This window comes from Daphnia pulicaria, chromosome 7 (genome assembly GCF_021234035.1).
Source record: "Daphnia pulicaria isolate SC F1-1A chromosome 7, SC_F0-13Bv2, whole genome shotgun sequence".
In the NCBI taxonomy this organism is placed as follows: Eukaryota; Metazoa; Arthropoda; class Branchiopoda; order Diplostraca; family Daphniidae; genus Daphnia; species Daphnia pulicaria.
In genome coordinates, this window is record NC_060919.1 from 4,452,256 (window position 1) to 4,477,151 (window position 24,896).

Sequence of the window (24,896 nt, forward strand, 5' to 3'; positions counted from 1 at the left end):
ATTCACGCCATTGACAACAAGTCTCCAAGGCGAGAGACTATGGAAGATGACACCGAAATAAAGATACACACACCCACGTCGTGCTGCGGTGTGTGTGTGTGTGTGTACATGTTTCCCAACTCTGATGATGAAAGCTAAATTCAAGAGATTTTTTCTAACGAGGTGAGAGGGGATCGCTTCTACTGGGCTGGCGGCTGCCGTGACTCCCGGCGTGACTCCCGGACCATCACACGAGAGGAAAAAAGAAATGTCTGAAACCGCACGCTGGCTGAAAATAGTTCGTTTGCGGGGGCCACACGAATGGAAAGAAGAAAGAAAGAAAAAGAAAAAATCAAAGAGAGAAATGAATGTATAGGAGAGACTGCATGCTGCTGGAGCGGGAGCAGGAGCAAAAGCGCCTTTTCCCAGTTTAGCTCGAGTAACCGGTGCCGGCGCAACGTTGCGTCTTCACGCTCCCGGCTATAGGCCTGTGCACCAGTCGTCTTTCCTTTCAAATTATTATTTTAACCGTTCGATTTGATTTTTTCCATCAGCGAATTTGATACATTTGAACATTGAAACGTGAAAACGTGACGAATTAGCCGCGGATTGACCGGAAGTGCGGCCGTGCTGCGGGTGTTTGTACACGAACTGCTGTATTTTGTTTTCATTTTCAAAGGGAATTATTATTATATAAAAGATAAGGGGAAAGTTTGTTTTTCCAGTGTTTGCGTCGATGTGTTTCCCGGTTATAATAAAATAGGCCACGGCAGAGAAGTTGCTGTTTTGTATCTCTCACGTCCATCGCGTCCCGTCGGGCCCCCGGAAGAGGATCCTGAAAAGAGCAGCAGCAAGTCCCGAGGTATATAAACTAACTGTACAACTATACTATAGCTACTCTCCCAGCAGCTAGCGTTACAACAACAACAACAACACACTGGGCTATGCAGCAGCAACCGTCTGCGGTGTTTAGAAACAAGCGAAACGGAATTTTTCCATCGCAGGAAGTCTCGAGATATTGTAAAAAAAGCGGAAGCTGTGGATGCCATCCGACTTGGTCATGAAAAAACATTTCTTTTCCTTTCTTTTTTGTTTTTCATTTTTTCCCAGTTTGGCTGATTTCCAGGGGAGGCCAAATAACAACAACGGAAAGAAAAAGAAATTCTTTTTTGGTCCGTTTTTTTAATTCTTTTTTCTCAAAAGTCTTTTTCAACCGAATTGTTTGCATAAAAATGCGGGAATATCAAAACAGGCCGGGAAAACATCAGTTGGCCGTGCTGTTGCTGGGCCTCGGCTGTGATTTCGTCGTCCGGGGTTTTCCCTCTCCCCCGCGTTTTCAATGAAACGAATTACAAACTTGAGGATTAAATAGAATCGTCCGTGGAAAGTTTGAAAGGAAAACAGAACTAGGGCCGAATAGGATCCAGACAGGACTGTACACATTCCGGGCTCCCAACTTTTATTTTATTATATCCACGTCCAGCAGCGCAGTAGACCAAACACATTAAAAGGCGCAGCCGGACCCAAAAGAGAAAGAAACAAACTATAATATAATAATAACAATGGCATTCCTTTTTATATATATTTATATATATATTCTCTGGGTTTCTCTTTCTTTTAGTGAATAGTGTATAGAGCAGCAAACGCCGGGCTCCTTGTTAATAATGTTGCCTGAGGGCTACTTCATCTTTTCGCTGCGCCCCCGAGGGGGTTCAGGAGCCTCCCCGATTAAATAATGAGACCCTACTACACTACACAAACGCCAACGGCCGCAGCAAAAATATATAATATAACCGCCGGACAATGACACACACACACTTGACAAGTTTCTCACGACCTCCACCCCCCCTACTTTTGATCCCCTCCCCTCTTTTTATTTTCGAAAAAATAAAATAATTTGTTAAGGGAGGCAAGGAGACATCGATCCGACGACGCCGCCGTCGCGACGCGTTCTATAATAAGAGTCGTCGTCGGCGTCGTGAGGAGGAGAAGGAGGAAAAAAGCCAACGAGGTCGCGTCTCCTTTCTTTTCTCTCTCGTATTACATATGCACACACCGGGCGGGCGGCCGGGAGTGCTGTGCCGTGAGCGCGCGTGTAAAAAAGCCACAAAAGAGAAAGGAGATGGCGGAGATAAGGAGCACACACATTCCTTTCTCTCTTTCTCCTTTGCGCTCCTTTTTCTTTTTCTTTTTGGGGGTTTTGTGTCTATAGAAAAAACAAACAGTATAGAGAGTACGCAGGATCGTGTGTGGTGTCTCATCCCCCTCCGGGTGAATCCATCAAATTATTCAGCAGAAAGAAATGCTGGGAAAGAAAATAACTTCATTTCTCTCGAATCATCAGTCAAAAAATAGGAATCGGGATTTTGATCCTGGGCCCGTGCAGCGCATTCCTACCGATCCTGAATTGCAGCAATCTAATCAATTGATGTGAATCAAATCTTGACGAATATTTAATGAGATTTAATTTTGGTTGTTTTATTTAGAGAGTGATGAGATGGCGGCCAGGATCGGGATCGGCTCAGGATCGCCGTGATGTTTCGAGTTGAAATCAAAGCCGCGCTGCGATTTTTCGGTTCGGTGCGACGAATCATGAGCTCAACAACAACCAAGGGAATAAAGCGTGGCAACAACAAAAGAATCAGATCCTGCGTCGTCATTGGCGACTTGTGGTCAACAAGGATCACATCCAGTCGGCTCTTTTATTAGAAACGTGTAAACATCCGGGCCGGCAACTCTCTTTGTGGTTTCTTTCAACGGCCAGTGTGTGGCGGGAAATTTAAAAAAACAAAATAAAACAATTTTGAAGCAAAGGTCGTCTGCTATAGTGAACCAAAATGGCGGAAACCAGGAGCCATCACCACCAGCAGCACCAGAGATCCATGTCGGTGCGTGAGCGGGATCATCATCAGGTGATGCACCATCATCCAAGGGACCACCAGCAACTACGTGGGGGTCATAGACGTGGGTTGGATAGGGGTGGCTACCACCCATCAGGAGCTTCGTTGGCTCCTGACACGGACTCGTGGTGGTACAAAGTGAAGGAATTTACGCGCAAACTGATCGCCTTCCTGTTCGGCCACGTGGGCATTTGCGGCCTGGTGGTTGGCTACATCATCATGGGAGCGTTCGCCTTTATGGCCATCGAGTCGGAGGACCAGAAGCGCCAATACGCCGACGTGGAGCGGGTGCGCGAGGCCACCATCCAGAACCTGTGGAACATCACGCACGAGCTCAACGTCCTGTACCCCAACGAGTGGAACGAGTCCGTCTCCATCGAGGTCCAGCTCTTCCAGCAGAAGATCGTCCAGTTCGTCATGGAGGGCTACGACGGCAAGAATTACGTCAACCAATCGCTAGTGGCCAGCAGATCTCAAATAACGGACGGGAGCGGAGAACCGACGCCCGGCGACGCTGCCACCACTACCGGCGCCTGGTCCTTTTCCGCCTCTTTCCTCTACTGCCTCACAGTCATCACGACCATTGGTATATCATTTTCTAATATAATTGGAACTTGTCCGGCTTTTCACGCCGGCCGACTATTCGCTTGTACGGTTTCCACCTGAAATGTATAGGAATCGATGGATATTATTAGATAAGACTAGGAGCTCCTGATGTATTTTTTTCTTGGGTTTAAAATTTGTCGGCCAAGGTGTTGGGGTCAACCAGGTCAGTCGTCTAACAAAAAGGGGGGCCAGCTGGACGACTGCTGGCACACGCCATAGTGAAACCCTTTGATATATCTCTATAGGAGCTATCGGGAGCTATAGAGCTCATTGGGAAGGAAAATATAAGAAATGAATTATAATTCATCCAACAACAACAACAAAAATATAAGATCCTGGAAGCCAGTGGAATAAAAAGAAACGGCCTTTGAGGTCCTACTATATCGCCGGGGGGTTGAGCTGGGCAAAGGCGGAGAAGCCGGCCGAGTGTTGATGTAATACTAGACCATCTGCAATGTGAAACAAGGAGCTTATGTCATTTGTAGATGATATACGCCTGGCTGATGCCAGCAATCAATATTGAATTGGATCTTCACCAATTCGTATTTTATTCTGAATAATTCAGATGCAATTAAAGTTGATCCAATTAAGGTTAATAGAGACGTGCAGGGAATATTAAAGCTGAATTGATGACGGACGTGGTTAGTTTTTTTGGGAGAGGGTCTGGTATCTTGTACCGAGACGGGCAGCAGGCGGGACACGGACGTCAAAATAGACGGGCCGGATGATTCACCCAGTCCAGCCGCTGCTGCCGGCGGAGGAGTTTGTTGTTCATCAGCTGACTCTGTCGTCTTCCATCATCCGCAACTAAATAAATCAAAGCACAAAATAAAACCGACGCGTGTGTTGGGTGTTGGGTGTTTGCTTTCACGCAAATTATATCACCCCCCCCCCCCGGGACAAATATTTTTAAATAATACTGGCCGGAAGTACAACAACTAATAACCTAACGTGAAATGAGAGTGGATGAGCCATACAATGTTTGACCGACGTACGGGCGACACAAGATCAATGGGAGGTCGGCATCAATATGATCAATCCCGCGCAATGTCGGCGGGAAATGTCCGTGTGAGCTTCTGAAGGTGTGACTATCCCGCCGGCCGGCCAGCAACCTGATTGGATTAAAAAATTGGCATCAGAGAGTATTAGATCAAAGGTATTATTATAGACTATATCTCTCTCTCCTTTTGATCGTGAATCACGAAATAAAATTTACAAAAAAAAAAAATGTTGCTGGGCCGGGAGGCGGGCAGGGCCGGCCTTTTGTAGACATATTCGGGGTCGCGATCGATTTCTTCCATTGCGGCCCTCGAGGGTCCAGTTTCCTGGTCTGTCCGAGCTGCGAGTTGGATCGATGGTTTGAAAACGACGCCGGGAATATTATTATTCCCGCGTGATTCATTGACGCCGCTGGGTGTATGCTGCTGCTGCTGGCCGGAGAGAAAGAAAGAGAACGTGCAACTACCACTCCCGCCCCCCCCCCGTGTACATATACACCGCCCACTTGCCCACACACGTCTTTGTCTCATCAGTGGGTCTAGCAGCACAGCAGTGTACACATACAAATATAAGAGAGAAAGGTTTATTCTTGTACTATATAGCTGGCCGGCGCGGTCCGCTGGCTTTCTCTCCTCGTTTGTTTGTTTTCTCTCCCCACTTTTTGGTTGGGCACCCGCAACCGCCGACGCCGGTATATCCACGCCCAAACGACTTGGGCGAGAGGGGACAGTTTTACCACCCACCCATCGTGTGAGGGACAGTCGAGAGTCTTTTTCTTCTTTCTTTCTTTTTGCCCGGCTGGCAATCAAGAAACTCTGCAAGTGAGTGGGGTCGACACCCTCGAACGGGAATCAGTTTATCGTCCAGCCCCAAAAAGGCGCGTGTAAGGCCAGCAGAGCGAAAATCACGAATTTCTTTCTTTTTTTTCTTCTCCCGAACTTCCGGCCAGTGGGTGACGGACAAATAAAAATAAAAACATTTTGGGTTTTTTTGTCCGTCTCTCGGTGCATTTGCTGTGCCACAACACATCAGACACGTTTCATGTTTCAATTCCCGGCTGGCCGCCACCGCTGCCGCTGTCGTTCCGTGCGGGCGACCGCAGATGCGACGGGACGGTTCGTTTCTTCTCCCTGGGCTCGCCCAGCAAGAATCCTCAAAGGGATTTTTTTCGGGACCAGCGCGGTCGGGCAGAGTACGAAGAACTGGGTGGTGGTGGTGGTGGGGTTGGAATATGTCAGATTTTACACACGTCTGGACTACAAAAGCGGACCCAAGCGGCCAATGTTCAATTGTTGAATGAAACATGAGATTTGATGGGCATCGCCGCCCGTTCGCTGGGCGCCCATCGATCCCATCTCCCCCTGAATAATTCAAAACGTCAATTTTTCTCTTTTTTCTTTTTTTTTGGTCCGTCCGTCCGTCCGTTTTTTATCTTCTTGCGCAGGTTATGGCAACATTGCGCCGCGGACGGTGATGGGCAAAATGGTGACGATCGTCTACGCCATGGTGGGCATGCCGCTCTTCCTCCTCTACGTCTCCAACATGGGCGACTTCCTGGCCACCTGCTTCCGATGGGGTTACGTCAATTTGTGCAAATGCACCTGCTTCAGCCGGCCCGTCCATCACGCCCAGCGCGGGTCACGACGCAGAATCAGCCAAAGATCGGCGCCAGCTAATACAGTCAGACCCGATTTGACGTCCGTCCAGCAGCAATACGATCCAGTCGTTTCCATCCACCATCGACGGATACCGGGCGGGCCGTCCGATTTCGACGACGTCGAATTGCATCCAGTGGGAGGAGGAGGTCCTTACGACGTCGTGTCCGTCCATCATCATCAGCAGGCGGTGGCAGCTGCCGGGCCGGCCCAGCCGGACTACCAGACGGCCACTGTGCCCATCACCATTTCGCTGACGGTAATGGTGAGTTACATGGTGGGCGGTGCGGTGCTGTTCCAGCAGTGGGAGACGGACTGGGACTACCTGGACGGCTCCTATTTCTGCTTCATCAGTCTGAGTACGACGGGCTTTGGCGACCTGGTGCCGGGCGACAAGATCAACAGCTCGTCCGGCATTGAGCTGTCGCTCATCTTCTGCTCCATGTACCTCATCATCGGCATGGCCCTCATCGCCATGTGCTTCAACCTCATGCAGGAGGAGGTCATCGCCAAGGTCAGGAAACTCGGCCAGTCGCTGGGCTGCATCAAGCCGGGCGAAGAATAAAACCAACCAACCACCACCACCGTCCCTTTAAAAAATTTAAAAATCAATTTTCAAAAAAAAAATTTTGTTAAAAAAAATTTTTTTTTGTTTTTTTTCTTTTAATTAATTTTTTGTTTAATTGTTTAAAAAATGTTTAAATGTTCTATTACACACAATCAACAACCCCACCGGCTACTTATACGATTGTAAAATTGTTTATTAATTTTTTTAATTGTAACGATCCTTGAGCGCAAACGCGGGATCGGGGGGCGCAGCACCCGGGTCCAACGGCCCAGCACCAACCCGCCATCGGCTGTGGCGGGACAGACAGTAGCGATCCGGTCGCCATCAAAGACGGTAGACTTGATGCGGGGGAACCGGTGTGTGTGGCTGTGTCTATTCAACTTGAAGTGATTATTATTATAGAGGGGACTGGGATTTTTAGTTTGTCGTTAAAGTTGTTGGGCGTTTTTATAGCGTGTGCCCTTCCGGAGAAATTTATTTTACCGACCGTGAATAAAGTGTGGACGGACATTTTTATTGCGGATTGAACCGGAAATATTAAGGAAGAAGAAGAAGCCTTTGGAAACCAAAAATTTGTGTTGGCGTCAGTTGTTTACTGTGTGTGTGCAGGGAATTTTTCAGCCAATTTGAATTTTAAAAAAAGGGAAAAGTTAACTGTGGATATCTATTGAAATAAGAGCCAGTTAATCGGAATTCCGGCCGGATTATCAACGTCTGAAAACTTTTAAAATTAAAAAAAAGGTAAAAAAAAATTTAAAATTTTCAAATTTGGCGCCGTTATTTTTTTTGGAGTTTGAAAAAAAACGACCCAAAAAATTTATCTGATTAAAAGATGACAGGGGTCATTGGCTGCCGGGTAATGTGATTTGTTTAACATGAAAATAATAATGCTATTATCGAAATAACCTCGGGCTGGATACTTTTTTTTTCTCCCCCTTCTTATTCTTATATACTCGTGTCTAAATGTCGTCGGTTGTCCCGACACATTTCTAAGCTGCGCCAACCGACGGCCAATCGACGAAAGATGCCCGGCAATGCTGAAAACAGCGACGAAACAAGAGACTCGAAACTTTTGTCAAATTTTTTTCGACGGGCTTATAAAAATCCATAGACACATGTAGGGCTTGCTTGCTCCTGCCCGTCTCTCTCTATATATATCTTATTTCTATAAATAGAAAAACTGGGCAAAAGAAGCTTTGGCCGATATCAAAAGGGAATCGAAACGGAAATTTCCCACCCTTCCGTCCAATAAACAGTTTGCCGAATTCTTCGATCGATAATTTTTAAAAAATAATAAAATAAATAAAAAAACATTTCAATACGAGTGGTGAGACCTAATTAAGTTTGCGGCCTATGCTCTATACGGACGGCCCTAATAAATCCAATCAACATCCAAACAGGACACCACCGCCACCACCACCAGCGGCAGGAGTAGTCCCACCCTGTTAATTCTCTGGTGGCCATCGGGTTTCTCCCTTTATTAGATGAGGTACGAACACGAGCAACCAACAATTGAGATGTGACGTGGTACGTACTACATATCCCAACCACCTCCCCCCCCCCCGGTGCTGTTATGATTGGTCAGAATGAATAGTCAGTCGGCAGCTAGCGAAGTCTATTTAAGTCTAATGGATCGGCGATATTATAATAGTATACAACACAGCAGCAGCAGCAGCAGCTACACAACACATATAATCTAGTGTACACTATTCTAGCTATACACTATGGGCTGTTTTGATGCTATCAAACGATTGATGATGGCAGACTGTAATCCGAGAGAACGCGTGACTGCCAACAGCACAGCCACCGCAATATATAAATAACGTCTACTACACACACTCACAACCGCACATAGCGAGTGGTTTTCTCTCTCTCGTCTCTCTTTATTTTTTGGCATTACAAGAAAATCTAAAAAAAAATAAAAAATAAAAAGCCGACCAATCCCGCGGGACTCGCTCCCGCCCACCCATCCATATACACACACCTCACCCTTATCGCTGTTGACTTGATCCCGAGAAGAGTTTTTTTATTCTTTTTCCCAGCGCAAATCTAATGGCTAAATCAAAAAAAGAAGAAGATGAAGGAGCTGCAAAAGTCAATCTTGATCAACTTTATCTTTTGCCAGATTTTTATTAAAAAATAAAAAGGAAAAAAATAAATAAAATGACTTTGAACATGGACAGAAAAGATGGACAGAAATGTTTTTTTTTTTTCCAAATATATAACAGGGCCGTCAATTTTTATTTTTTATTTTGCCCGGCATCTCTCAATATTTCTGTCAGGTTCGATTTAATTTATTTTTGTCCATATTTTATCGAATCTATAAATCTCTCTGGCAGATATAAAAAAAGGAACCGGGCTTTCTACATACATGTCTAAATATATATATAAATAAAATATCGATTTCCGGCCTGTGCATATATATATATATCCATGGGGATATATGTATATCTTTTGTACTACAATGGCCAGTCTCTCTCTCTCTGCACTGTTAAATAACAATCGAACAATAGTAACCTGGGCCTGACAATTGGTGTCCTCAGATCTCTCCAGCAACTCCGCCGACCGACTGCCAGCCGACTGGGAATATGTTGATGGAAACCAAACAACAGCTGGGCAGAGAGAAAGAGAGAGCTAGAGCCCTACTATAAAAATATATACTAGAGGCTATAGTATATTTATTCAGATAATATAACAGACGAAGAATAAGAAGCCATGGCAAAATAGAGAGAGAGAAAAATGCCCAGCGACTTGGAAGAGGAAAACGGCCCATTTTCTATAAATCTATCTCTACATTGCCACACGTCTGCTTTTGTGTTTTGTCCGTCTATATAATACATCGACGGGAAATGGACGACGGGAATCTTGGAAGAGCTGACGTCAATTCATTAGCTGTGAGTAATCTCGCCTAGATCTTTGGAGCTTTTTGGGCGACGGATACGCCACCGGGGGGGTTTGATTATTGATTTATTTCACAAAAAATTGTCTTTTCTTTTCCCTCCTCCCAACCGTTTTTGTGTCTGGATTGTTAGTAAATATAGAACATGTTGGCAGTTTCCTTCTCTGTCGGGAGGATTTGATTTTTTTATTCTTTTTGTCCCCGGTTTGCTACGAGAGAAAGTCCCACCCCGTTTTTTCTTGGCAAACATCTGCTACTTCCGCCCTTTAGCTCTCATCTCTCTTTCTCTTCCGATTCTTCTTCTTCTTCTTCTTCCTTCGAGCTGCTCTCTCTCTCTCTGCTCTGCGCTATTTGATTTCAAACAGTCGGCGTCTAACATTTCCCTCCTATAGTTCCCCCACCCCACCCTTTTCAATTGAGAAGGATCAAGATAGAAAAAGAAAATCAGCCAATCAGCGAGTTGTTATAAACGTTATTGATTATTTGCCTGATGCTGGCTGCTGCTGGCTGGCTGACTGCGGCTGCGGTCGGGATTAATGTGTGATAAATCTTAACATCTTGTTGGCTGTGTGTACGAGTAACCAGGCCTGGTGTACATTCTCCAACACATTTTTTGGGGGGAGGAATTCCAGGCTCCCCATTCTTCGGTGATTGCATGAACGATAATGGCTGTAATAAATCCACCATGCGAGGGGGAGGCAGGAACCGAAAAAATTGTCTGGTGGCGTTATTGAATTGTGTTCAGCTCTTTTCTTGGGCTGGTGTCGTGCCCACAGGACCGGATCATGTCAAGTGCAGAGGCCTGGGAGAGAGAGATGTTTCCGATACATTTGCCATCAAACCTTCCACGTTAGAATCTGGAATACATGGAACACCACATTATCTAAACTTCTGTTATTTAAGGCCCCGGGATAAATCATGTTAAACCAAACTTGTGCAGTACATATTCCAGCCAGAGAGAGTATGGAGGAAACTTTAGTCTAGAAAAAGTTGGCTGCCCAAACAGCGAAAGCAAAAAGAACAAGAATAAAGGTTAGACTACTGCATACTCACTGCAATGGCGGCCCACGTGGTTCCCCCGTCTACCAGTAAAAGTCTTTTGACAAAGGCGTACAGTACAACGTTAACGTAATTTACGACTAGTTTACTTTTATTGGCGCAAAAGAAAAAATAGTTTTACAAGAAAACGAATAAGAGAAATATCGACATTATTTACACAGTCTGTCATTCTCTAGCGTCGGCTGCTAATTCTCCTGGCGGTCAAACTTGCAATTATCTTTTTCTAATCGAACTGCTATTACACATCATAATTAGGAAGTCTCTATAATAATCGAGATTGTGGTACATTATTATAGATGATGACCCCTCTTCTTTTACGATTAGAAATAAAGAAGAAAACAACCCGGAAATATGTTCCAGCGATAAATGGCCGGAGGGGCGCAAAGATAAATACATATATATATCTCTTTCTCTTCTCTCTCTCTCTTGGCCGGCCCTTATTATTGCCGATTATAATGCCCAGCTAGAGAGAAAGAGATAGCATACACACACAGACACACGCCGGATGCAATGGAAATTTACTGTTATCCGACCACTGCAGCCAACCAGCAGCCACCAGCCAGCCAGTCCGGGGTAAATGCCAAATATAAAAAGATCACGCTGAAGTTGGTTGGGCAAGTCCGGCTGGCGCATATATATCTATCCACAACGGCCCGGACGCGAAATGATTGAGAGCATCAACATCGGGTCGTTAAACACGTGAAGAAGAGGAACGGAAGAAGTCACGCTCGACTATATCCCATCACAGCATCTAATAACATGGATATTATTATAATTTATTATATAATATAAAAGAATATATATACTATAGATATACGTATATATACAGCAGTTTAGCCGCAACTGCTGTGGTGGTAATAACCATAAAAATGGGGAGGGCGGACAAGCCCAGCACCACCACCACCATCCATCATCTCTCCACTCGGCCAGCTAACAATTGCGTATCAATCACGAACAAAGATTTTGTTGGGGGGGTTGGAGAAAGACAAATGGCTAACGAACGAATAACAGGATCTCGATAATAATTCGATTTCTTCAATTCATGTATTTAGAATCTTTTGTTATAGATTTGGATTATTTGAAGAGAGGATTAATGACCATCAGGCTGCTGTGTGCTGGATCGTATTTTGGATAGATATATAAATCAAGAGCTTCATTGGGTATTACTATTATAATACCAACCAGGACATCAGCACGTTCAATCTACAATGATTGGTGGCTCCTCCTACTTTGACTCTGGCTGCCATGACAGCCCCTCCGGGTTTTTTTATTAATAAATGTCAGGTTTTGATATCAAAACCCCCCAGGAATTTTTATTTTTTTCAAAATTCCCGGGCTTGAAAATATTTTTATTTTCCGGTTCATTTGCCATTTTTTTTTAATTATTATTTCCGGCCGCAGTCAGCAGATAGTCGACGCCCATTTTCTCTCTCTCCTGAAAGGAAAATCGATGGCCGTGTGATGCGCTGCTGAGGCCGTCAAAACTGTCGCGTGCAGCAGCCGTGAATTTTCTTTTTTGGCCCGGCCCCTCGTTACTTTTCTACTTTGCTGGCCAGAAGAAGGGGGGGGGGAAGATTTTGAGTCGGTTGCCCGGATGATAATACGACTATTCCGTCTGCGCTGCGTGTTATCCGTAGAAACGGGTGGAAATCCGAGTCCCAACAACAACAACAACAACAACAACAACGTCACTTTGGGTAATTGGGTTAGACCCACTTGGGGTAGGTATTGCTATATATAAAGTCTCTCCCCTGCTGCTGCTGCTGCTGGGCAGGAAAGGAAAGAAGATAAAGTTGCCCATTCCATTTCAATGATTGCCGGGCGAGGTTGAGCGCGGGATGCGGATGAGAGACGGACACAAGAGGTTCTTGAATTGACAAGTTGGTGCAACTGACGGCCACCTTTTTTATTTATTTATTTATTTTGCCCAGCACATTCTCATGCCCGTTTCAATCTACCGAACGCAAATAGAAATTCATTCGACGGCCAGGATCGTCAATTTCATTTGATTATTCCCAGTCTATTTTTTGAAATTGAAATTGAAATTTGATTTGATGTTATATGGGAAGATGCTGGGCAGATGATTGGCGGCCAGAAATGAGCTCCGATTTCGAGATCGACGCGACTTGCGGCGGCGGGCCGTCCACGGGCTCCGCCGCCGGCCTCAATCATCACAATCAACAATGGAACGCGCTGGCGGAAGATGCTGGGCGGGCGACGGGCAGTCGAGCGTCCTCGTCCGCTCAGCGATGCAGTTGCTGCACTCGATGCTGGACGGCCGGCTGCACTTGGCTGACGTCGGCCGTGGGCGTGTCCATCCTCCTGCTGGCCTACCTGATCATTGGGGCCGTCATGTTCATGATCCTGGGCAATCAGGACGTCCACCCCAACCCGAAATCAGCTGGTCAGCAGCAGCCGCAGCCGCAGCAGGCGGCTGGGCGGGCGATGGCCGTCCATCCGCACCATCCGCACCATCAGCAGGAGCAGTTGCAATACGCCGATCCTGACGGTCGGCTCCTGGAGAAGACGCTGGCCACGGTGGACCGTCTGTGGTCCATCACGGAGGATCTCAACATTCTGTACAGGGACAACTGGACCCATTTGGCCCGGGTGGAGATGCGCCACTACCAGGACCAGATCGTCCGCACCCTGCGCCAGATGATGCTCGAGGATCGCTACTCCTTCCGACAGACCTGGACCTTCCCCATGTCACTCCTCTACGCTCTCACGCTCATCACCACCATCGGTAAGGCCGGCCATTTATTTATAATCGATCGGCGGTTTATTTTTTCGGAGCTGCTGGGCAGGTCCGCATTGGTGTCAATGTTAATCCCCCAACAGGGTATTCTGCTCCGGAATGTGTGTACACCAGCAGAGTGGATTTGTTTTATTTTGTGTTTTGGGCTGGGCCACCGGGGACGGGCCACCTACGTACAACAACGTTAATAATTCCTGACGCAAAAGTTTTTGTTGTTTTTTCCAGCCAAAAAATAGTCGCCATCCCCCCCCCCTAGTTGCTGGAAAATATATATTGGGACCGGCTGTGTATAAAAAGTGTGTCGATCCAGTCAGCTGCTGGGCCAGCAGCCGTTTGCCTTTGGGTATAAGCGGGTACAAGAGCTAAGAGCTTTTTGTTGTTTGCCCGTTTGGTTTTTTCCCCTTTGACTGGGATCAAATAAAAGAAGGACCCGACCCCGACAATCCTCGACTCGAGTTAATGAGAGTTGACGTTAAAGAAAAACAAATTTCCGGCCCGTCTACTTCCGTTAATTAAAATTCCCGCCGATTTGATTGAATTTTATTTTTTGGCGCTAAATTTGAATTTTTGAATTTGAATTTTGATTTTGAATTTTCCAGGGTACGGATTTTACACGCCGACGACTTTGTTGGCTAAAAGTTTGACGACGGCCTACTCCTTGCTGGGCATTCCGCTCTTTCTGCTCTACTTGTCGGTGGTGGGCGAGCGGCTGGCCCGGATCATCAACCGGATGACTTTGTCGTGTTGCTGCTGCTGCAACGACAACATGGCCGTCATCTCCGGCGACGACGAGGACGACGAGGAGAACCAGACGGGCAGTGGCCGGCCAGGTGGCCGGCGAAGACTCGGTGCCTATCGACAGTACAGTGACGTCACGCTGGCCCTGCAGCCCATGTCGTTCCGCGGGGCCGGCAGCAACGGGCACGCTGGCGGCCAGCAGGAAAGCGGCTCGACGGCCGGGGCCGGCCAGTCGTACAAAGATGATGCGGCGATGGCGGGCGGGCGCAGGAGGAGCTTGCTGGCCTCCTCGCCGTCCACCTGCTGCTCAGCCTCGCCCGACACGACCCAAGTGCCTCTGCTGGTCTGCGCCGGACTGCTGGCCATCTTCGTCGGCCTGGCCAGCTTCCTGCTGGTCCTCTTCGAGCCGCAGCTGGGCTTCTCCGGCAGTCTCCACTTGACCATCAACCTGCTGATGACGCTGGGCTTTGCCGGCAATTTATTGCCCGGCATGAGCGCCGAGGCCGGCCACGGGGACGGCCCGGAAGACCCGTCCGGCTCGCGCAGTCACCCGCAGGGCGTCGGCTCTCAAATTTCGCTCATCATCGTCGCCTGTCTCATCCTGCTGGGCACGACCCTCCTGTCGTCGTCCTTCACCGTCCTGATGGACAACATCAGCCAGACCCGATCGGCCAGCATCGGCCCAGCCGACGCCGCAAGGACTCCCACCAGGTCGGCCACCACCACCGCCAACTGCTATCATCCGTCGCCCACTCGTCAATTCTCTTGAATTAAAAAAATTCAAATGAAATGAATTCAAATTTAATCAATTTGGTTAAATTCAATTAAGTTTTAATTTTGTAAATATCAAATGATCGTCTAATCCGAGTTAATTTTTGATCTTCCAAAAAAAAGTATTTATGGATGTATTTAACAAAATAATTTAAAAAAATAATAAAATGCTGATTAATAAATATAATTATTGAAACGGACATTTTTAAAATCCTATTAATTCACATTTTTAATCGATTTTTTTAATAGCCCAGCAGCTATGAGAATGTCAGAGAGTCTGTCTTGTAATATTGACCAAGTCTTTAAGTGTTTAGCTAATTGCCACTCATCCACCCCGCACCCTTGGGGAAAATGAAACACTTCAACTGTCTAATTAGCAGCTCATAAATTGGACGTTTATTCTTTTCCATATTTGATTATTAAAAAAAAGAAAGAAATTCCAGCAGCAGATCTTTCCTTTTCTTAATTTGTGGAGGCGGAAGAATTTGGCTGATTCGTGTGTGTGAACCATAAGGGCTCTCGTCTATCCTATATCGATTGAATTAATTGTGTCTGAGTTATCTCGATGATTAGAATGCGGGGGAGAAGAAAAACATTTTTCAAATGAATTGCTTTTTAGTAGTAAAAATAGCGCCGATGGCGTTTCTTCGTATTATTCCGGCGCGCCAGATGATGGAAACAAAAAAAGTGAATCCGGCAGCGCAATCATTAAAAGTTGTAACAACACAAGAAATTACTTACGCGTTTGTTATAGGAGGGGTTCGTTATTTCATCGCCGGTGGAATTCCGGAATGATATATATATATCCGCCGGCGGGGGGTCTGGATGTTTTTGCCGGAAGGAAGAAATAAAAAAGTCTATACGCAAGACGGGCAAATCAAAACCAAATGTTGGTGCATGTATACAGCAGAGGAATCCAAAGTTGATCCGCAGTTGCACTGCAGCGCTGGATGGATCTATACAGCAGCGTAATATGTTTACATGTCTAAACGAATCCGCAGCACGGATGGCTGGCAAACTTCTCTTCTTTTATATTACATCCAGCAGTTGGCTGCTGCTGCTGTTGTGGTCCGTCTACGACGGGCGCAGTTTGTGATTGAAACCAGATTGAGCTGCTGGATATATTCCCGGAAGCGCCTATATTTATTTCCTTCCGAGTTCCGTAATAATAATCATCAAAAAAAAGTCCAAAAACAAAGTTTATTCTTCCGCGTATAACATCCAGCGGCTGGATATAGTTGAGTGGGGAGGTTAAAGTCGAGTTGTCACAGACAAATTGGTTGTGTGTGTCTGGGCAATTGCTGCCGGGCGGATGGGTTGTGTCGCATTATCTAGTTGGACTATCCGTTTGACATCATGCGATGCCTTTGTAATTGCAACTACACGGATCGTATACTCTCTCCATTTGGCCGGAAGGATACAATATCCAGTCGACTATTACACGACGGACTGCCCGTGCTGTATGTGTACCTACTAGCCTACTATACGTTGTGTGCTGGATGTGTAATAGATAATTGGGACCCCCAACTGCTGGGCACAGCAGGATCGATAGATGACAACTCCATTAAATGTCAATCGAGACACGGGCTATCTTGAGCTGGGCATTAGAATATATATATTTCTATATCCAGCAGGGCCAGCATATAAGTATCTCGAATATCCTATATACAACTGGATGAGATGGCGATGGACACCAAAACAATATTGTTTATCTTTTCGACGCGTCTATTATTATATAATAAAGCCGCCGGAATAGTTATCGAAAAAAAACTAAAAAAAGATCTCGGCTCAATTTTTCTTTCGTGCGCTGCTGCTGGATATTATAGCAGTAGTAGTAGTAGTACGGAAGGGAAAGGGAAAAAAGAAAAGGAAGGGAAGTGGAGAATCATAATCAGCATCCAGGGCGGGAGAGAAGGGAGGGAGAACCCAACAGAGCGGAGTAAATTGAATCAATCGTCGGGGGAACTGCATATAAGAGTGTAATCAAATCAAATGAAGAAAACCCAGAAGAAAAAAAACAAAACAAAAACAAATGATGATCAAGACGGAACAGAAAAAAGATAGATATACAAGGCCTATACACACACACAGACATTTATAGAGTGTGTGCGGAAGCTTAATGGAAGCCGCCCGACGTTGCCAGGGAGAGAAAGTGGGAAAAAAAATACTAAATAAAACCAACAAACGCGGATTCATTGCTGGCTATTAATAGAGAAGCTCGACGTTCAATTGATGATATCAAATAATAAAAAAAATATATAAATCCAGCAGCCGGAGGAGGGATTTCTATTTTTTCAATTGAAATGTTCCAGTGTGTGAATGCGGGTGCGGAAGCACAACACGACTCACAATCCGGAATTATTATTGAGAGCGAGAGGAGAGAAATGTAATCCATCAAATCAAATAAAAATTGGTAAAAATAAAAACTTGTTATTTTATTTTATTTTATTTATGTGTGTGCGCATTTCCCAGCAGCAGCGGCTGAGCTATGGAGATCCATTCCGGACACGTTTCAATTCTCAGTCTCTCTGTGTGTGTATGTATGTCTGAAAAAGGGCCGGGGGCGTCGATTTCCATCCATCTCGCATTGACAATCGTCGCATCCTCTTTCCAACGTTCTACACTTGAATATTAACAAACAGCAAAACAACCGAATCAATAAAACCCTCCCGGCTCTTGTGTAATGCTATGTATAGAACCATTTAAGCCGATCTGCACAATGTCCAGCACACATCACAGCATGATAATCTCATGGAAATCAATGGATTGAAATCCGCATCACAGTCTGTAGTACATTCCGTATTGGGCATATATTTTGAATATATTTCAATAGTTGCCAGTCTAACACTTATTAGTATAAACAAAAAGTCTTATTTTGTGATCGGCGACGTTAGTAATCCGCTTCCAAAAATTTTGAAATTCAAATTTCCCGCTCATTTTTTGTATTATTTGTATTTTCGTTTCCCTGGTAGAGAGATGGATCGTTTGATGGGAAGCTCATCAGGTGCTGCCAGCTAATATGTTGTTGGCTCGATGGCTATATTACTACACCAGTGCTGCTCAACTTTTTCCGGTCGGATTGCATTGTTGTTGTCCAGGTGTTTGTTATTATTGCGCATCATCTTGGCCAACAACAACAACTCCTGCCAAAGGATCACCTAGATCCCATCACTCTCTCCTCGTCTAGTGCGTGCGTACAGGATCCCAAAGTTGGGCCAAATAGATTTGTGGTGGACCAGTTTTCTGTGTGATGTCTATGAGTGGTGGGTTTATCGATCCGGCAGCAGCAGCAGCAGCAGCCACCGCCGCGCTTTGCTGGATGTGATGTACAACATTTTGGGTGATGGTAATGTGTGTGTGTGTCTGCTGGGCTAGTAGTGATGACGGCCAGGAATCTTGGCTGCCAGACAACCGTGAAAGAGCGAGTGGCTCATTCTATCCTGTGCGCGCTCGTTTTTGATTTCATATCAAAAAGTTGCGCAACTTTTTTCATCCAAATTTATTGAAAATTCGGGAATTTATAGACGGACCCGTCGATGACGTCCGTCCACTCGACTGTGCATAAAACGGACAGGGAACTATTCGGGCCAACTATTTATTATTGAGCGCGGGCGAGGTTGAATATATTTGCCATGTGATAAACGATCGTTTTATGTAGAGAAAAAAGAAAAACCCAAAAATTTGACAGGTGGGAGAGCCACGATTTGAATGACAAATCAGAAAAAAATAAAAATTAAAAAAGGTTCGGGACTAGCCGAGAAATCCCGAACTGGAACTGAATTTTAAATATTATTCGACTGTGTATGGGTGTGTCCCGTGAGAGTTGATGGTAAATAGGGCTGGCGCCCTGCCTTGATTGAAAAGACTCGTGAATAAATGCTGATTGATTGTGTGTCTCTGTAATGAGATATTCGTCAGACGGGCAGGATGTCGGCCTATAGCTATCCAGTCAATCAAAAATAAAAACGGCCCAATAAAAATTTTCAAAAAAGAATTAATTCGAACTGTTTTAAATATTTGATTGGCTATTTTTTTATTATTATCGTCGCTGGATGGACATTTAATGTCTCTTGGATGGTTGGCGTGTGATGGGACGGACATGTATATAATATCCCGAAAGTTGTGTCCGTCACGTCAACTGGCCATCTGAGAAAGCGCCGGAATGATTATCTTCCCATTATATAGATCGGTGGGGAAAGACGATTTTAAATGAACGATCAAATGTAAATGTCGTCAATCTATATTGGAAATTGTATTTGTCATGCCGAGTCCAGCAGTTTGTCACACACACAACAACGGCTGGCCCAGGGAAATCGACGACAACAACAACTGACTTTCCTTATTTCTTTTCTTTTTCATGGCCGGCTCCCCATACTTTTATACAAGTCAGTCCTTTTTTGTTGGACTGATGGTGTGTGTAAGCTGCTCTCTGATATTACAACAACACTATCGATCGCGATCACATCAGTCCGTCTGCATAATAATAAAAGTGCTGGATCGCTCTGGGACTCAAACTTGTTTTTATATTTATATTTTGTACACTGGGACCGACTGGGACGGACGTTTTTATTTATTTTTGATATTGGGAGGTCAAACATTTGGGGAATATTTACCGAGACGGAAGAGTTGCTGCTGGGCGAATGGTAAATGCATATATAGAAGGAGCTGCTGCTGCGGATATTTAGTCGCCGTTTACTCTGGGCGACATTTCCGGCGCCCGCCGGTATATAATCGACTGATGACGTCCGTCGTCGGCCCTCCAAATTGTTCTCTTTGCCCAGGCCGTGATGAGGCCTCCACAGTCGGTCCGCCATGTACAGTATGTATACAAACAAGCGTTTGTATATTGCCATTTGAAAAGAAATCGATTTGAAATTCGCGCCGTATAGAAAAGGCGCCAAATGATGTTAAATATGCATTCAATCAAGGCCCCGATCCAAATCATCAAGACCTGTTTATTATTACATGTCGTCGCCATCAATTGAAATTCAAAAACTTTCTAAAAAGATTTAAAACAAATTTAACCGGGAAATTTGATTTTACAATTTTTAAAAAATATTTAGAAAAATAGGCAAAAATTGAGAAAAAGGATCGGATTTGATGACTGGATAATAGTTGACGGCACGTTCGCCAGACCCATTAAAAATGTATCGCACGTCTCTGCGATCGCGATCGTTATCTCCGCATATCGTTAGACTAAAAAAAAGAATATTCCCTGGCAGAAATGATTTGTCAACTAGATATAACATATACAAAGCCAATCTCAATTCGTAGGATTTTTTTTTTAGATTTTATTGATCGGAATTCCGTTCGGATGAAATGATACCCGCCGATTATTACAATTGAAAACAATGTCAACCCCATCGACCCTTTAGGCTTATCCAGATAGACCCACACACATCATCTCCGTGCTGGGTGGATAATATGAATGAACTGATAATCAACTCGCGTGCATCAAATAATAATAACGTATAGATGCATATAGTACGACCGGGTGGAATATAGGCCTAGATTGCCTTTTTTGTCTCTATTATTCACCAATGAATAAATCTGGATGCTGGAGGCTCAACTCTGTAATCAGTTTAATCACCAAGTTGAGTTATTTTTCTTCATTATTTTTCGCTTCTATATTCCGATGGACGGTCCTAATGTAGAAAACTGTAAACGTTGAGATGAAAGAGAGAGAGATATTGATGAAAGGCGCGTCCGGTTTAATTATTTCCGCATCCGATCCGTCCTCCCCTCCCCCCCTTTTTGCATTAATTAAGCGCGTTTAACAACTTCTTATGAGTGGGTGTAGACTAGCGAGAAATGAAGTAATCGTTTCAGTGTTATTTTTATCTTTATCTTTTTCAATATTTAATGACCAGGAATAAGTTGGCGGATTGCAATTTAAATTTTGATCTTTTCTATTAAACTGGATGGCCCCAATTTGAGTTGATTTCTTCTGCCGGAAGAATGACGCCATTTTTCATGATGGCCCTCTCGGTATCTACTACAGACACAAGTTATTTGAAATGGAGAAATCGTGAGCTGCGATTGCGCCGCACCGTTTACATTTGATGCGATAAATAATTTTCAACATTCGAAATTTCTCCCCGCGAAATTTGAAATTTTTTTGCGCGAATGAATTTTTTTAGTTTTTTTACACACGTTCGCCGGTGGGGTGACTGGCAAAGTGAACGGGTCTCATTACTCATCTGAAACACGACCGACAGTTTCAGATGAAAGATCACTGACCGTCTTGTTTGCACACACCTAAAAGAATCAAGAGAGAAAACGAATTTTCTCCACGACTTTATTGTGTGTAGAAACCGGAATGTGATTATTATTTAGTCAGCCCAGCCAGCTCTTTTGCTGTACATACATCATCAACCCGAAATGAATGTTTGAATAACAGCAGATCAAAGATGCGAATGTCACGCGTCAAGATTTTTTGACGTACAAATGTTCCAGCAGATAGCAGACCGGCTCCGTTTGTGCATGACTTTGAAGCTCCTTTGTTAGCTGGGCCTCATCAACTGCCATGAGCCCATGATATAGGGGCGCTCAACAAAATATCAAATGGTGAAAGTTTAGATTCACATTCAAATTCTCCCGCTGGAAAGGAATTGGCCAGACACAAAATATCAACGGAGGGAAAAGTCGAGCGCAATGTGATCGCTGTGATGCTGGAAATGTCCAAACGAATTGCCAAATCAAACTGGAGGATATAATAAACGGGCAGTCAACCCGCATCCGATCCAATCAAAGTATACTGTAATAATCGCCGTTTGATAACATTTAAAAATATGGTCAATTTGATTGATATTATACCCCGTGAAATCATTGACTTTTGAATGACTATTGCCACTCGAACAATTCGAAAGGGTCACGAACCTTATAGGAGCGAGGGGAAAGTGCCCAGCACACAAGTCGGCGATCCAGTTTTGTCTTGGCTGGCTGGGTGGCCGTCTCTGCGCTGGTGAAAGTATGCTGGACACATATTTGTCCGTCCATGTCGATGCACCGCCAAGGAGAAAGGAGAGCACAGCAGCAGCAGCACGTCCCAAAAGAATCTTTTTTTGTCGCACCTGAGACATTCAACCCCTGGCCGGCAGCAACAACCAACACCGAAATGGATGGGAAACCCACACAGATCTTTGTGCTAGATTAAACGTGTGCTGGACAAACTCTCACTTTTAATTTCTCTTTCTTCTTCTTTCTTTCAAAACGAATTCATCTTTTGGAGAAAAAGAGCCTCAGGGGCTGAACCCGGAAACCGGATCGGCCACTATGTATATAGCATCGTTCATTTTTGGGCCGGCCAGCCGCTGCCATCAGCAGTGCTCTGACGTGAAAGTATATATAAAGGCCAGCATTGGCGATGACCGGCAGATCAGTTCCCAACATTTTGCCCGTCTAGTCGCAACTGAATTTCTTTTAGCCCCGCGATTTTTCAAAAAAAAATTCAATTTCAAAAGAAATAAAATGAAGGTAAAATTGGATTCATAAATGTCGTTATCTCTTAATATATTTTTTTGACATTTTATATTTTCAATTATTTTTTTGTAGACGGTGATTGTGGTGGCTGTTCTTTGGCTGCTGGGCCTGAGCTGGGCCAAAATTGACCAAGTCAAAAATTACAAGCAATCCTTCCATCCGAATTATCCAGCTGTCCGGCAGCGGTTTGCTCGTGCCCAGCCCGCCATCTACGCCCCAGACAAAGCTCTTTCCTGGGTCGACAATTATTACGAACGCTCTTACGTCAGTATATAATTAATCTAAATAATTTAATTGACATTAAATTGGAAAATTTTTGGTAAAATTCTATTACAGGCTCCTCAACCCTATAGCTTCGGCTACGAGGTGAACGATGGAAACAACAACTACGGGCACCAGCAGGAAAGCGACGGAAGCGTCACGACCGGATCTTACCGGGTTCTACTGCCCGACGGCCGGACGCAAATTGTCAACTTCCGGGCCGACAAGAACGGATACGTTGCCGATGTCAAATACGAGGTGTCCCTCTTCAGCAAGCCGTCCAGCAGCAGCAGCAGCTCCTACAGCAATAGAGCACCTGCTGCTGCTCCAGCCCCGAGCTACAAAGTGCCGGCCAAGTCCGCCAGCCCTAAAGCCTGGACGGCCTTTACTCAATTCAAACCAGCCGCCAAAAGGGCCTCGTACAAATCCGATTTGATTGCCGCTTACGGCTCGAAGGTTATTCAAGACGGCCCTGGCCGCCCGGCAGGCTCTTACAAAGTGCTGGATGGAAATGAAATTGAATATGTTCAACCCACCACGCCCACCACTCCGTCGTACGTAATAGCCGAGCCAATTGACGCCTACGACAATGATCCGACGACTCCAGTTTACTCTCAAAATCCAGCAACGACGGAATACCAGGCCAGCACCACCACCACCACCACTCCGGCACCTACCACTGCTGAAAGGTCGGGAATTAATTCTATTCATTAAAAATTTTCTTATTCCAAATAAAAAGGAAAGAATATAAAATTAATTTTAATCGTTTTTAAAATAATATTTTGATCTATCCAGGGATGATGCAATAGTCGATTCCGTGGGGGCGTGGACGGCTTTCAAAGAGGCGGATGAAATCACTTCGGCTCCGATCTACGAAGCCAAAGCTGTTTATCGAGTTATTCCGGAAACGGATTACGCTACCAGTGACCCCCGTCCAGCATCCGAGTCCTACGTCAACGACAGAGCCCCAGCAATTATTCCGGCAGAGTCCAGCAGCAGCAGCCAGGACGTGCGGATCAGTCCAGCATATGGAGAAGTTGAGTCAACCAGCACCACTCCTTATCAAGCAGCACCTTCCACTCAAACTTACAGGTTATATATAAGATCTTATTGAGTTACCCGCTGTGTTGTAATAACCGGAAGCGCGAAATTTGAAATATTTTTCACAGAGTGGCACCAGTTCCGTCTTCCCCTCAGTACGAAATCGCCACACCGGAGGATGCAGATTCTCCAGGGCCGTCTACGCCGGCCTATAGTGTCCAGCCTCCCGTCAGGCCGGCCATCCAACCTCCCTCTGAACCAAAAATTCCGCAAGTTCCCAGTTATGACGAGCCGGAGAGGCCCAGCACAGAAACGTCCAGTCCAACTGACGCCGTTCCGGCCGGAGCTGCCCCATGGTCAGCCTTCCGGCAGTTGCCGGCTGCCAATCGGATCAGACCCGTTCCGTTTTACGCCAGGGAGGGTTACGTGGCTCCGACCACCTTCAAACCGCCAATCGCCATCCGATTTGCATCATCAGCATCGGCTGGAAACTCTCCGGCTCGTCCGGCCGCCGCCGCCTCATCCCGGCGAGATTCTTCCGCTCCGGACTGGACCACTTGGACGGCATTCCGGCCTACTCGTCACCAATCATCCGCTGCCACCACTCCGGTCTCTTCTAATTCCAGATTGCCATCACCTCTCATCTTTAGACAACGAAAAGTTTAAAACAAATCAGGAAATCTCTTCCATTTTCAGTTGTCATCACCGGATGATTATTAATTTTTAAAAATCCGGCTGACGATTAGTCCTATTGTTTTCCATCCAAAAAATTGCTTTGTACATAATCGCTCGAATGTTCCATCTACTTAAATAAAAAAATTTTAAACAAAAATTTTAATGTAATCTTAATTGATTGTTGATTTACACTCGGACTGATGTGGTGGTGGTGGTGTGTAAAACATTAATTAAGGATTCATTTTCGGGAAGGTAAGCGAGTCTACAGTCCGGATATACGGATGAAAATAGATTATACTTCACGTAAAAGATTAAATTCAGTAATTATTATATCCTACCATGGGTACGATTATGTATAATTACAACTTGTTACCTATACAAAATGGAAAGTGTATGGTTGAACAAATCTGCGCTTAAATTTCGACAAATCTGACGAGTGCTGTGTAAAAGTTTGAAAAATAAAATAAAATAAAAACTCGTCCGGTCGGATGTGATCGGCCTATAA

The 24,896-nt window shown here is 45.1% G+C and overlaps 3 protein-coding genes and 1 long non-coding RNA gene across 4 annotated transcripts; 3 read left to right on the forward strand and 1 right to left on the reverse strand.

Moving 5' to 3' along the window:
* The first annotated feature begins 226 nt into the window (after nucleotides 1-226).
* LOC124349676 (potassium channel subfamily K member 18-like) lies at nucleotides 227-7,007 on the forward strand. The gene is made up of 3 exons (XM_046800455.1): nucleotides 227-841; nucleotides 2,468-3,465; nucleotides 5,929-7,007. Exons 2-3 carry the CDS (start codon nucleotides 2,817-2,819, stop codon nucleotides 6,702-6,704), a joined length of 1,425 nt encoding a protein of 474 aa, XP_046656411.1. The 5' UTR covers nucleotides 227-841; nucleotides 2,468-2,816; the 3' UTR covers nucleotides 6,705-7,007.
* A 27-nt stretch (nucleotides 7,008-7,034) lies between these two features.
* On the forward strand, nucleotides 7,035-15,057 carry LOC124349631. The gene is made up of 3 exons (XM_046800386.1): nucleotides 7,035-7,448; nucleotides 12,735-13,411; nucleotides 14,023-15,057. Exons 2-3 carry the CDS (start codon nucleotides 12,763-12,765, stop codon nucleotides 14,928-14,930), a joined length of 1,557 nt encoding a protein of 518 aa, XP_046656342.1. The 5' UTR covers nucleotides 7,035-7,448; nucleotides 12,735-12,762; the 3' UTR covers nucleotides 14,931-15,057.
* LOC124350413 lies at nucleotides 8,809-10,846 on the reverse strand. Its single transcript, XR_006920920.1, has 2 exons — nucleotides 10,660-10,846; nucleotides 8,809-10,463 (listed from the first exon to the last, which is right to left on the reverse strand). It is a non-coding gene; the product is annotated as an uncharacterized LOC124350413 (long non-coding RNA).
* Nucleotides 15,058-22,317: 7,260 nt separating the features above from the next.
* Nucleotides 22,318-24,542, forward strand: LOC124349604 (flocculation protein FLO11-like). Its single transcript, XM_046800346.1, has 6 exons — nucleotides 22,318-22,365; nucleotides 22,399-22,408; nucleotides 22,487-22,678; nucleotides 22,751-23,364; nucleotides 23,471-23,767; nucleotides 23,845-24,542. The coding sequence occupies exons 2-6, from the start codon at nucleotides 22,403-22,405 to the stop codon at nucleotides 24,380-24,382; spliced, it is 1,647 nt and encodes a 548-aa protein (XP_046656302.1). The 5' UTR covers nucleotides 22,318-22,365; nucleotides 22,399-22,402; the 3' UTR covers nucleotides 24,383-24,542.
* Nucleotides 24,543-24,896: the final 354 nt, after the last annotated feature.

What these genes read in the sequence shown, in the direction of transcription:
- LOC124349676 (XM_046800455.1), top strand. Translation starts at nt 2,817, where the DNA reads ATGGCGGAAACCAGGAGCCATCACCACCAGCAGCACCAGAGATCCATG. An exon ending in CACAGTCATCACGACCATTG is followed by an intron (nt 3,466 to 5,928) that starts GTATATCATTTT and finishes CTTCTTGCGCAG; the next exon opens with GTTATGGCAACATTGCGCCG.
- LOC124349631 (XM_046800386.1), top strand. Translation starts at nt 12,763, where the DNA reads ATGAGCTCCGATTTCGAGATCGACGCGACTTGCGGCGGCGGGCCGTCC. An exon ending in CACGCTCATCACCACCATCG is followed by an intron (nt 13,412 to 14,022) that starts GTAAGGCCGGCC and finishes TGAATTTTCCAG; the next exon opens with GGTACGGATTTTACACGCCG.
- LOC124349604 (XM_046800346.1), top strand. An exon ending in ATTATTACGAACGCTCTTAC is followed by an intron (nt 22,679 to 22,750) that starts GTCAGTATATAA and finishes ATTCTATTACAG; the next exon opens with GCTCCTCAACCCTATAGCTT. An exon ending in CCTTCCACTCAAACTTACAG is followed by an intron (nt 23,768 to 23,844) that starts GTTATATATAAG and finishes TATTTTTCACAG; the next exon opens with AGTGGCACCAGTTCCGTCTT.